The 14,610-nt window shown below is 29.9% G+C and overlaps 1 protein-coding gene across 2 annotated transcripts; it reads left to right on the top strand.

Moving 5' to 3' along the window:
• Nucleotides 1-1,966: 1,966 nt before the first annotated feature.
• On the top strand, nucleotides 1,967-6,803 carry LOC114195320 (TMV resistance protein N-like). Of its 2 annotated transcripts, none has more exons than XM_028085743.2 (5): nucleotides 1,967-2,512; nucleotides 3,506-4,613; nucleotides 4,740-5,030; nucleotides 5,131-5,928; nucleotides 6,031-6,803. In XM_028085743.2, the coding sequence occupies exons 1-5, from the start codon at nucleotides 2,016-2,018 to the stop codon at nucleotides 6,532-6,534; spliced, it is 3,198 nt and encodes a 1,065-aa protein (XP_027941544.1). In that variant the 5' UTR covers nucleotides 1,967-2,015; the 3' UTR covers nucleotides 6,535-6,803. The 2 variants fall into 2 exon arrangements, with proteins under 2 accessions (XP_027941544.1, XP_027941550.1); XM_028085749.2 differs by having other exon boundaries at nucleotides 2,262-2,512; nucleotides 3,597-4,613.
• Nucleotides 6,804-14,610: the final 7,807 nt, after the last annotated feature.

Raw genomic sequence — 14,610 nt, 5'->3', positions numbered from 1 at the left:
ACATTATCTACACCCACTCCCTCCTCTTCAATTACCACATTAGTTGCAGCCACTTCTTCCTCTTCTCCTACCACACTCTCTTCAACCAGTACTTCCTCTTGGTGTACAACATTTTCTTCGGCCACTAACTCCTCTGCTACACCATCACAAATAAAGTGAACGACTTTAGGCTGACTAGGTACATGTTGAACATATATATCAACCTCTTCCTTAGTCTCCTCTGCAAAGTTAGCCAATGCCATTGCTTCCTTGTCATCATTCAACATTTGTAGATTGTTTAATAGCTTCTCTTTTGAACCCTTCCACCACAGTTTAACATCATCCCCGTATTTAAACTCTTTGACGATGCCCAATGCTTCAAAATAAGACCAAAAATCGGGGTCGATCCCTTTAACTACATGAATCTCACCCCCAACGTATTTTAATCCCTTATTCCTTTCGAACCGACCCATATGATGAAAAGCAACTGCAAACCCCATTTCCAGCCCTACATTTCCAATCAATAGACAAACTAAACAAATACAACCATACACGAACCAAAAAATGCAACCAAACCAGACCAAGTATCCATAAAAACATGAAGGAACGAACTTACCTTAGGTCGTGATTCTACTCTTCAATACTTGAATCCCTTACATCAACCTCCCAATTATACTCTTCGATGCTTTAATCCCTATCCTCAACCTCTTGATTGTTGTGTAATGGTTTAATCCCTTCCCTCAAGCCCTGGATTGGTCTGTGCAACGCTTTCGTTCAGACAAAATAACTCTCCCACTCAAGATACGACCTTTCCTCTCTTTTTAATTTGAACAACGACCTTCTCTTTTAATTCGGACAACTTAATTAAATAACACAGCCCACTTAATTCAGACAAAATAACTCTCCCACTGAAGAAATAACATTTTCGTTTTACTTAATTAAAGTTTCTCTTTAATTAGCACGTGCAGAAACACAGTCCACTTACACAGCTTAAAACGGGATCCGTACGTGGCAGTCTGTTTGCCAGGTGTCAAACAAAACTAACGGCGTAAAAAAAGGAGGACTATTTCCAATCGTTTCAAAACATGAGGGACCAAATTGGAGCAAACGCTAGTTGGGGGACTAAAAACAAAATCGCATAATACTTGAGGGACGAAAAACATAATTAACCCTATAAAAAATAACCGTAACTATATTGTACATAGTTTTGTTTTTTTCATATAACAGTATTTTTTTTATAATATATAGATAAAGTGCAAATCTCACCTTATAAATCGTTTTATAGAGTTAAATTAAGTTTAAAGCTCACTTCAATATAGTATCAGAACCATATTAGAACCTATTCTAGTGAATTTTCTTGAACATTCTCTTTCACCCCTCTAATCCCACACCTTACAACATCTATTTCAATTTTATTCAAAATAATTCTGTAAATTCATAAAATTGTACCGTTCTATGGAAAGTGTATATAATAGTTGGATATTTCGAATCCACAACTTTAATATATGTTACGGTAAACTTCATTGACTATTTACCTTTGTTTTACATTATCAAAATTTTCATTCAAATATTACATAACCACAACTCTTAAATATAAATATGTAAATAGAGTGTCTATATATTCAAGTAAAATAATAATTAAAATATTTTTCCTAATAAACTTAAAATAAAATAAAATACAAAATAATTATTTTATCTATTCTATTATTTGATTTTGTGGGATTATTTTTTTCATATTCAACTCGGTCATCAACGTTCAACGCACGGTTTTCTTCTCTAATCTCCATTATCCATTAACTCATGACTCAAGTTGTCATAAAGAAAGAAACGCGTCTTACTTTTTTTTGTATGATCTATTTTGACACCAAAAAGAATACTTACTAATTAATATCCTAACCAATCTAAAAATATTATATGCTTGCTTTAGTGCTCCGTACTTTATTCCATGCGGTATCCTATGATTATTGCGTATAAATATTGTTATGGTAACCCTTATATTTTCATACACACACTTTTGTTTGTGTTGAGTTGTTCTCATGGCTGTGCCATCATTCTCCTTTTCCTTCACCTATGACGTTTTCCTGAGCTTCAGAGGAGAAGACACTCGTTACGGTTTCACCGGAAATCTTTACAGAGCCCTTCGTGACAGAGGAATTCACACCTTCATCGACGACGAGGAGCTTCGCAAAGGAGACGAAATCACCTCTGCACTTGAGAAGGCAATCGAAGGTTCTAGAATTTTCATCATCGTTTTCTCTCTCAACTACGCCTCTTCCTCTTTTTGCTTGAACGAGCTCGCCTACATCCTTCCCCACGCTAAGAGAAATGCTTTGCTGGTTTTGCCACTCTTCTACGACGTCGTTCCTTCCCACGTGCGACACCACACGGGTAGCTTTGGAGAAGCATTGGATGCTCATGAAAAGAGGTTCAGAGGTATGAGTCAGGGTTTTGAGCTTAACATTGAGAAGCTCAACAAATGGAAGATGGCTCTGCGTCGAGCAGCTAACTTGTCTGGCTATCATTTCAAACATGGGTACCATCTTTTCATTAATTTCCACTCCAAATAACCTCGAAAATGATTTACTTTGTTCAAATTTAAACAGAACATTAAATTTTAGAAGAAACCTAATTTTGAGAAATTTGTTAAAGTAATTAGATGATTTGATATTACAGAATTTCAAAGTTTGTTTAGAAATGATTTATGTTGTTCAAATCTAAAGAGACCCAAACATTTATTTACCTCGAAAAAAGTTTAAGGTTTACTCTGTGTATCAATGGAGAACTTTTTTTAGGATAAATTTTAGAACAAACTTAATTTTTACAAAGTTATTGAAGCAATATTGGATAATTTAATATTAAAGACTATCAAATTCTATTTAATAAAGAAAAAATTGAAAAAGTTTCCTTTCTCAAATTCATGTTTCTCTTCATATTTTTGTTTTTTATTTATGGTGCTTAAAATGTTGTCATTTAATTGACTTCTATCGAGATGATGTAAGTTAAATTAAGTTACCACCACTCATTAATATCGTTTTTCTTTACTAATATTAACGAAAGTTTCTTTCATATATATTAAAATGGATCGTGGTTATTTTGATTTATTTTCACCAACATTATAATTTTTTTCTTATGTAGGTCAATATTGTTCTTTAGTTAGATAAGTCCAAGTTGTTTATTTACCAAATTGAATAAACAAAAATTCTAATCAATACTAGTAAAATTATTTTTCAACTGATGTTAGGTATGACTTTTCATTGACACCAAATAATTTATTCTGAGTGACGTAAGTCAGAATCTTCTAGTTAATATCATTGAGAATATTTATTCATGGTTGTAGACTAGTGTGGGTGTGAGACTATATTTTTTAGTGGTGGTTGTAATAACTTTTATATTTAGTACTAATCGAAATACTTTATAAACTTAGATAAGTTTAAATTATGCTATAACAAAATTAAAAATTAAACAATGTAAAATGAAAGAAATTCAAATTCAATATATTTATATGTATTTGACACTGATTAAACAGGGAGGAATATGAATACCAGTTTATCGAGAAGATAGTTAAATTGGTCTCTAACAAGATTAACCGTGTTCCTTTACACGTTGCGGATTATCAGGTAGGACTAGAAAAGCGAGTGCTGGAAGTAAAGATGCTTGTAGATGTAGGATCTGATGATTGTGTCCACATGGTAGGAATCTATGGACTCGGTGGAGTTGGTAAAACCACACTTGCTCTTGCACTTTACAATTCCATCGCTGACCATTTTGAAGGTTTGTGTTTCCTTGAAAATGTGAGAGAGAATTCAAACAAACAAGGCTTACATCATCTTCAGAGAATCCTTCTTTCTGAAATGGTTGGAGAAAATAATATCAACATAGGTAGTGTGAGACAAGGAATTTCAATGATGCAGCATAGGCTACGGCAGAAGAAGATTCTTTTGATTCTAGATGATGTTGACAAGCACGAACAGTTACAGGCAATTGTTGGAAGCCCTGATTGGTTTGGTCCCGGCAGTAGAGTCATCATCACAACTAGGGACAAACAATTGTTGTCATGTCACTTGGTTGAAAAATTATATGAAGTGAAGAAGTTGGAAAAGAACGATGCTCTTCGATTGCTCAGTTGGAAAGGTTTTAGAACCGAAGAAGTTGATACAAGTTACTCCAATGTCATGGATAGTGTACTAGCTTATGCTTCTGGCCATCCATTGGCTTTGGAAGTAATCGGTTCGAAGTTGTTCAGAAAAAGTGTAGAAGAATGGGAATCTGCCATCAAACAGTATGAGAAAATTCCTATCAGTCAAATCCTGGAGGTGCTTAAAATAAGTTTTGATGCTTTAGAGGAAGTAGAGAAGAGTGTTTTTCTTGACATTGCTTGTTGCTTCAAAGGATATGCATTGTCAGATATAGAAGATATTCTTCGTGCCCAATATGGTCATAGCATGAAATATCATATTGGGGTGTTGGTTGAAAAATCTCTCATAAAATACAAATGGAAATTTGGAGTTACAATGCATGACTTGATAGAAGACATGGGTAAAGAAATTGTCCGACAGCAATCACCAAAAAGGCCAGGGAAGCGCAGTAGATTATGGTCACCAGAAGATATAATTCAAGTTTTGGAAGACAACTCGGTGAGACTCGTGAATAGTTTGTTTCGTACTTTGATTTATGTTTGACTATTATGTAATGTTTAAATTTGTATTGAAGACTAACATATACCTGCACTATGCTTGATCGGTGTCTTCTTCTGTTATCAGGGAAGTGGAGAAATTGAAATCATATGTTTGAATTCTTCATTACCTGACAAAGAAGAAATAATAGAATGGAACAGAAAGGCCTTCAAGAAGATGAAAAACCTCAAAACACTTATCATTAAAAAAGGTAATTTTTCGGAAGGTCCTAAATATCTTCCAAATAGTTTAAGAGTACTGGAATGGTTGAAATATCCTTCACAAGGGCTACCGCCAGATTTTCGTTCAAAGGAACTTGCCATATGCAAATTACCTACAAGTTGTTTTGGGTCACTCGAATTGGCTGAGTTATCAAAGGCAAGTAGGAATAGTTCATTTTCCAAACCTAATATATTAATCAACTTCCTTCTGCATTGTTAAGTTTTGTTTCCTTGTTTGTCCTTCTTGTTGGCTGCAGAAATTCATGAATATGACTCTTTTGGATTTTGAAGAATGTCAAGGTTTGACACAGATACCTGATGTATCTGGGATGCCAAATTTAGAAAAAATTTCATTCAAGAATTGTAAGAGTTTAAATACAATCCATGACTCCATTGGGTTCCTAGGTAAGCTGAACTCCTTGAATGCTGTTGGCTGCAGCAAGCTTAGGAGTTTTCCCCCCCTCAAATTGACTTCTCTGAAAAATCTTGAACTTTCATATTGTTACGGTCTCGAGAGCTTCCCAGAAGTATTAGGAAAAATGGGAAAGATAACAAAACTTGTCTTGGAGGACTGTAACATAAAAGAATTGCCATTTTCATTTCAAAATCTCACTGAGCTTCAGACATTACAGTTGCGTTTCTGTCCAATGTTACGGTTACCAAGTAGTATAGTCATGATGCCAAAACTGGCCGAAATTATTGTTTGGGAATCTAAAGGATGGCTATTTCCAAAACAAGTTGAGGTTGAAGAGAAAGTAAGTTCAATGGTGTCTTCAAATGTAGATTGTCTTCTTCTCCCACGGTGCAAACTCTCCGATGATTTTCTCCCAATAGCTCTTGCATGGTTTGCTAATGTAAAAGAGTTAGACCTGTCATGGAACAATTTCACGGTTCTTCCGGAATGTATTAGCAATTGTCATTTTTTATCTAAGCTTACTTTAGATGGCTGTCATAGTCTTCGAGAGATCAGAGGGATTCCACCAAACATTCAACTTTTACTAGCAGTAGATTGTAAATCCTTCACTTCTTCTTGCAGAAGCACTTTACTGAATCAGGTTTTGTCCTGTTTTATTTTTATTATTGTACTTGATTCGATGATGATTGTGATGACAGTGTACGCAATGGTGCTAAACTTGTTAATCACTTGTGACTAACAGAAACTGCATGAGGCTGGAAACACCATGTTTCGGTTGTCAGGAGCAAGCTTTCCAGAATGGTTCGATCACCACAATCAGGGACCATCGTGTTCTTTCTGGGTTGGCAACAAATTCCCTTCAATTGCTCTTTGTATTGCTATTGGACCAGCTCATTTGGAACATGTTACAATTGATAGACCTATCATAAACATCAATGGCGTCAAATGTTCGCTTCATGGGGAGGAAAAACCTTATTTAAATATGCTCCCTCATCACACATATCTTTTTGATTTGCAACATATAGTTTTTTCAGATTATCTAGACAGATTTGTTACAGAAAATGAATGGAACCACGTGGAGATTACATACTCAGTCAAGCAGAGATTCAATGAAAAAGACAAACATGCGGTGACCCCAGTCTCTGTAGAAAATGGAATCTATGTGTTGAAACAGAGGAGCAGCATGGAGGATATTCAATTCACTGATCCCCACAAAAAGAGAAGATTAGATGTTGATCCAGAGTAGTAAAAACCACCCATTGTAGGCTCATGAAGTATATGAGATTGTCTAAAACAATTTCATTTCTTCCAGCAATGCATTCATTGAATAATGGTATGAATTGAAATCAGCCTTGTATCATCAGCTAAATATTTTGCCTTCTTTTTAGTAGCAAAGTGCAGAGTCCATGTGGAAGTTTGCTGAGTATAAAAAAAATGGCTTGGATGAAATAGTAAACAACCAATATTGTTGAGTTCCCTCCATTTCTATCTATGATTCACATAAAATTCTGGGTCCATGCTCCGCCTATCTAGGTATATATATGTGTTAGATAAACATTGCTGATAGATATTTGCATTTTATCCAAATTATAGAATAACTTTTCATTCAAATTTATTCATTAGTTTTTTTGTTAAATTCATCAGTTAAAAATTAAATATTTTTTTGAAGAGCTTATTTAAAAATTATGCCCTACTAGAAATTAACTTTTACATTACTATGAAAGAAAATATTATTTATTTACTTGTAATTAAAATTATTTGATAATCATAAACTTTTTAAACAAAAAATAATTTACAAAAAATGGAAGAAAAAAAATAATAAGAAACAATTTATTATGCATAATAACTCTTTCCATAATGTCCTGAACAACATAGTACTCTCTGAAACGACCTCGACCATACAAGCACAATCTAGGATGATATCAAAACAGCTAATATAGTGTGAAATGATAATTGTAAATTGTAATGAGTTGAGATGATCTTGGATACCCGATGATCTCGAATATATATTATGCAACAAACATCTTTTTTCTTTTTTTTTCAACATCCATCCAACACTAATGAAATAACACTTTCATATTAAAATATAAAATAATTATTGTATGGATCAATAAAAAAATAGAAAATACTTTTTTTAATTGGTTTTAGAACGATGTAGAAAAAGTAAGAGACATGTAAAATTTTTTGTATAAAATTTATTTTCCACGTCCAATTTTAGAAGTCAAAACGAGGTTAATAAATACATAAACTTGTTTTATACATAACTTCTCCTCTATACAACTTTCTTGCTTTAAGTGATTTTTAAATATAATCTTATGTTTTCAATGTTAAGGGAATCTATTTTTTAGTTCTAAACCATCAACTATATAATAAATGGAAAAGTTTTCCACAAGTTAAAAATTTAAATGATGAAAGGAAGTTTTCATATGTAAATGTTTCTACAGACCTAGCATCATAACATGCACAACACAAGGAGGAAGATAGAAGAAGTTCTTGGAAGAATAATGCGTTCTACGACACACTATATTATTTTATGAAAAATAGCTAATTATTTAGCGGTGGATTTTTTTTTTCAAAAATCATTCATTTTTTATATTTTAAAAAATGTATATGAAACTAAAATAAGCTAATTATAATTTTAAAAACAGTTTTTGCATTTTAAAACTCTCTATTTAACCTTTTGTAGAAGCAGAATATATTGATTACATCGTAAAAACTATGTAAAAAATCCAATAAAATTCATACTTATTATTTGGTTAAATTATATTTGTGATCTCCATTTCACATGATGAAATATCAATTTAGCTTATCTATTTTTATTTATCTTAATTTGGTTTTTATTTTAGGAAATTTGATGTAATCAAGTCATTTTCGTTAGTGGTGCAGTAACAACATTAAATAGGTGAAATGTGTTAGATTTTGGATTTTTTTAATTTTTTTAAATAAAAAATTTGCCACATGTCAAGCTGACGTCGTGTCATGTGGCGATGACAATATGATGTGGTAGTAACAATGTTACATGTCACTATTATGACATGTGTTATTTCCTCGTTCTCGATTTGGTCATGTATTATTTTTATTTTTGTATCAATTTAGTCTCAATTTTTATAAAAAAAATTGCAATTTTGTCCCTCTCTAAATTGGAACAAAAATTAATATTTATATAAATGTTACTCAATTTTTTATTACATTTTATATTTTTATTCAAATTGATAATTTTATTATATATTTTTAACAAAACTAAGTTTATTTAAATTTGTGTTTCCAATTCAAGTTTATTTAAAATTGTTTTCAAATTTTAAATTTATTTATTTTCAATTTTTATATAGACTGTTTAAAATTATTTTAAAATTTTACATTTGAATTTATATAATTGTTTTTCTAAACCAATTTGTATAAAAAATAATGAACTTTACACAAATTAAAAATATACAATTAATTGAAATATAAAATCAAATAAAAAATAATATTAGAGTATGATATAATAAAATATCTATATAATTTATTGATTTTTTTATTAGCATTATTTTCTATTAAAACCTTTAAAACAATTTTAAATAAAATTCAAGATAAAATATAAATTTAAATAAACTTAATCTTGTTAACAATATTTACTAGAAATATCAATTTTGATAAAAAAAATTTGTGTACAATTTATATAAAAATTTAAACTTGGTTTCAATTTGGAAAGGGACAAAATTATTCAATTTTTACAAAAATTAAAATTAAATTGAGACAAAAATAAAAATACAAGAACCAAATTGAGAAGGAGGAAATGGCACCTGGCATAACAGTGACATGTGGCACTGCCACAACCAAATTACACTGTCTCTGCCACGTGGCATGATGTAAGCTTGACACATGGCAAATTTTTAATTTAAAAAAAATTAAGAAAATTAAAAAATCCAGGAATGGACATCTGACACTTATTTAACGTTGTTATTGCACCATTGACGAAAAATGACTTGAAGACATCAAATTTCTCAAAATAGGGACCAAATTGGGATAAATAAAAATATAGGGACCAAATCGATATTTTACTACGAAAATATTGACCAAAGACATAATTTAACCTTATTATTAAATGTTTTTAGTATATATGTGATTTTTTTAATTACTTGGGTAATTGTAAGGCCCATTAAAAATTGTGTTGTTCCATCTGCCCTAAATTAAAGGGGTTGTCTTTGTAAGTGGGCCTAAGGCTGACCCAACAGATAAAGCCCCTAGGTCTGCCCTAAACCTAACACTCCTTCTCATTTTCAGAAAAGTTGTTCCTGGTCCTAAGAGTTGCAGTCGTCCTTCTATCTCTGCTAGGGTTTGGCACCACCGTGAGCACACAAGTTCGAACCAGCTCTTTTTCTCTACGTAAGTATCCTTTCATCCGTGCTCATAGTTCTGCTACTGTTAAGTTGGATAACTCACTACCCGCTGTCTCTCATTTCTTTCAGCACCTTAAGTCGCTCCTTGAGCTGCCGCTTTCCGCTGTTTAGGGTCGAGGTCTCGTGCTAGCCATTTCCAAGTAGGGAAGCTATGGCTTAATCATATATTCCGTTTTTTCATGTTGTTTGGCTGTATTTCGAGATTATGTGTTTGGTGTGATGTTATGTTAGCTGCGAATGCATGAATCTGTTGCTTTGGACTGGTGTGGGTGGCTGTTGCAGGAAAACAGTGGCGAGACCTGATAATCTCGCCCAAGCGAGCCAGTCTCGCCTAGGTGAGATGGACAGGGACTCGCCCAGACCTTTTTTACGTGATAGGTCGCCCAGGCGACCCGCTTAGTTTTTTAGCGAGCGAACGTCTTGCCCAAGCGAGAAGGGTCTCGCCTAAGTGAGATCCCGTGTGAGCTCCTGCGTCCTTTTTCGAGCCCTCGCCTAGGCGAAGGGGGCTCGCCTAAGCGAGAGCCTCTCGCTTGAGCGAGACCCTTCAGCCTGAGCGAGGAGCTGGGCGAGACAGTGTGATTGTGTGGTTGTTTCTGAAATTCTGAAATGGTTTATGCTTGCTTGGATGTTGATTATTGTGTTAAATGCATGAGACAAATAAATATGCATGAGTGATGTGATTCATGAATTATAAATGATGGTTTTGGGCGTGAACTTCTGCATGTGAAATGAATGAGGGGGTTGGTATTAAATTGACACGACATTGACATGAGATGGAATTTCACTATGTTGGTTGAGGATGATGAGCCAGTATGGATTTACTGGAAAAATGAAAGGGATAGATTATGAAGAACTAATATGCGATATGCATGTATAATCTGTATGATGAATCTTTCCTGATTGGTTGAATATGTTTAGTTTGTGTCAGTGCATAATTCCTTGGAGTCTCTAGGTGAGACTTTCAGGGTCGCGCTTCAGTGGTCGGGACGTAATTCCATGGTCCCTGTTAGTGGGTGTCTATGGTGGTGCCCCATCTGTATAACTAGGTAAGGATTTAAGGTAAGGTTGCATCCTGACACTCTAAGGAGTCAGTTAGTCTCATCTAGAGCGGATTGACTCCTGTGGTGAGAGTAGCAGGAGGCCTGAAATTCATTAAGGGCTAACCTTGTGGTGAGGGAAATTGATTCATTGTAACACTTGAAACACATAGCTTGGGGGTGAATAGCTCGGGGTGAGCAGAGGTATCCACCACAAGTGGAAGCATCCGTTGAATCTGACCAAGTTATATGTATCCGGATGAGTCGAGTCGCGTCTTAGTGTATTGTTTGGAAAGTCATAACATGTTTGGTTGATGTGTGTATATGGGATTGTGACTATATATATTTGATTGTATGGATGAAATCTTTTGTGTTCTAGCTTACCCTACTTTCGTTGTTGTGTGTTCTGTTGTGTGGTACTCTCTTTTGTGATGATCATCAACTTGTTGGTGTGAGCAGATGCGAGGAACACCCGTGGGCAACAGGGAGGTGATAGTTGCGCTGCATAGTCCGCGTAGACTGGACCTTATTTCTTGATGGACTTTTCTTTAGGGCTATGACCCATGTATTGTTTTTCTGCTTATTACTCTACTTCATCTGTTAGACTTTTCAACTGTTTTCTGTTGGCGTCGTGGTATGCCTAGTTTTGTAGGGGTAGCATTAAGGACCCTAGGACTGCGTTGTTATACTATTTATGTGTAGCGTTTTCTTTAATTACGCTTATTAATTAAATGGGACATTACATTAATAATTTATTTAAAAGATGTGTTGAATATTTAATTATTATTCATAACCAACTCAAATTTATTATCTATTATCTAGTTATAATATAAAAAAAGAACATGGGATACCTTCTTACATATTTGTTTTTTGTCTAATTATAATAGGTTAAAATACTTCGTAATCTTCGCTTTTTTATCAAATCTCAATTAAGTTATCATATTTTTATTAGTCTTAATTAGGTATGTATTTTTGTAAAAGAGTAACAATTAAGACATTCTTATTAGACTTAACAACTTTAAGTAAATGTCATATGTCACATGTCAAGTTAATATCGTAATATTTGTCAAGTTATTATTTGAATCTCAATTTATTCTTTATATTTATTATTTTTATTTGATTTTAGTCCCAATTTTTTAAAAATTTTAAATTCCATCCCCTACAAATTGAGATCAAATTTACTTCTATATAGATGTTATAATGATTTTTGTATAAAAATGATATTTTTATTAAATATTTTAACAATGTTAAGTTTATTTAAATTTATATTTTTATTATTTTATTTATATTTTGTTTTAAAATTTTAAAAATATTTATTTTAACTTGTTATAAAATTGTTTTTAAAATTTACATTTGAATTTATAAAAGTGTTATTAACTCTGGAGGATGAGGAGCCACCTATTAAGTTGGGAAAGAGTTGTTGTAAGTGAATAGTTGGTGTATATATATCCCTTTTTGATTTTGTAGTTAGTTTGTATAAATGTTATAATTTTATAATCCTATTGAAAAATCTGTATTAATATATTTTATATATAAGATAATCGGTTTTGAACACCGCAATGAAATGTTTTAGTTCTCAATTTTTTTGTCATTTGATATTTTCAATTTTTGTTTTTTCTCTTTTTTTTAGTCATAGGAATTATCTATTATATATTATCTATTATAATATAAGAAAAAAATGTTAAAAAATTTATTTTATTATCCATGTTTAGTTTATTGATAAATGACCCAAAAGTTATTATTTTTTTATTATTTGAAATTTTTCTTAATTTACTTTTTATTTGTATTTATGTTGCTTCCATGTGAATGGAAGTTATCCACTTATTCTATTTTTAATTTCTTTTTAATTTATATTTATTTTGTTATCAAATGTACATAGAATTTATTTTTCTGTTTTATTCATTTATTTTATTTTTAAACTATTTTAAAACCATTTGTTGTCTATACAGTTTTTTCATTCTTAATTTTATCATTTTCTAACTTCTAATTAATTGGTCATTTAATAAATTATTAAAGAATAACTTATGTTTAAAGTATTAATATTTTTACTATTTTTTTTATTTTTATTTTAAATTTTTATGATTTATAATTACTTGGTCATTAGTAACATTTAATTTAGAAAAATATATTGTATTTTTATTTCTTAAAAATAATATTATTTTAAAATATATATATATATATATATATATATATATATATATATATATATGTATGTATATAATATATAATATAAATGGTTTACAATGTCATATACAAAATTGTCTATTAGTTTACTCTTTTCTAACAATAATAATATATTGCATCTATATCATTTAATATCTAATAAATTATTATTTTATTTCTTTAATATAATAATTCTTTTCTCAAATTTAAATTTTTCATTTCAATATTCAAAATGTCAATTAAGTGTAAAGTTTAAATTATTTTGTTAATCAATGTAATCCATTATATGCATTTCTAAAAATCTATTATATGTTCAACTAAAATCTACGAAAAGAAAATAAGAAAACTTACTTTACTATCAATGCTTATTTTATTAACAATTATTCAAAAATTTGGTCTTTAATTATTTGACATTATTAATTGTTTTACTTATATTTATTTTGCTGTCACATCTAGAATTTATTATACTTTTTTAACCGTTTATTTTATTTTTACACTCATTAGGAAAATGAAAATATATTTCTATATTATTTTTTTCTTTCTTAACTTTATTCTTTTATAATTTCTAATTAATTAGTCATTTAATAAATTATTAAAGAATACTTATATTTAAAATATTAATTTTTTACATTATATATTCTTTTTAATTTTATCTTTTTATAATTTATAATTACTTTGATCATTTAATAAATAAAATTTAGAAAAATATATTTTATTTTTAAACTTATATTATTTAATAAAAAATTAGCATGGATTATGTATAAATAAAACTTCGAATAAGATTTTAAACCATTATATTTTTTGCGTAACAAATTAAATTAAAATATTGTACTTAATAATTCATTTTAAAGATTTAAAATATATATATTTATAATACAAATATCACAATTCTTAATATAATAAATTTTGTTTTATATTCGTTTAATTTATTTTTTACTAAGTTCAAATTGTGTTTGTGACTTTAATAAACCAAAACAAAAACTGAAACCTAACAAAGTAATTGTCTTAAAATATATTACTAATATATTTATATGATGAATCTACAAATATGTATTATGTGTATAAAGATTTGTTGAGTCTAACAACAAGCACCGAAAAAGTATAACAAAAAAATATTAAATAAAAATAATTTACATTTAAGTATTAATCATTTTTTCTATATATTTTTTAATTTTATAATTTTATGATTTCTAATGTATTTGGTTGTTTAATAAAATAAAATTTATAAAAATATATTTTATTATAATTTATTAAAATAATATTATTTAAAATATACTATATATTTGATCATACAAATGATTTACACTCATTAAAATTTTGACATGTAACGATTTTATCTTAAAAAAATTGTCAACAAAAAATTACATTTATTTTTTTATATAAATTATAATATAAATATTCTCATTGTTGAATATTTTTTCTTATTTTAGTATGTAAAAATTAAATCGATATTATTTACTAAAAAAACTAGCATTATTCATGTGTACATAGAAATTGGTACAAGGTTTTAAATAATTATATAAGTAACAAAATAAATTAGAACATTGTACTCAATAGTTTGTTTCAAAGGTTTAAATTGTATATTAGTAATAATTTTTTTTAATATTATAAATTTTGTTTTATATATTATTTATATTTACTTTTTATTATTTTCAACTTTAAAACGTATACTTTAAAAGTGTGTTTGGATAGAGTATTTTAATGAAGCAATTCATTTTCTTGAAGAATTTAGATTTCTTTGTA

The sequence above is a fragment of the Vigna unguiculata genome, chromosome 1 (assembly GCF_037176805.1).
Source record: "Vigna unguiculata cultivar grain cowpea cultivar isolate G323 ecotype 2 chromosome 1, ASM3717680v1, whole genome shotgun sequence".
NCBI classification, from domain to species: domain Eukaryota; kingdom Viridiplantae; phylum Streptophyta; class Magnoliopsida; order Fabales; family Fabaceae; genus Vigna; species Vigna unguiculata.
Note: the sequence above shows the minus strand (reverse complement) of the source record. Positions and strands in the feature narration are given on the sequence as shown.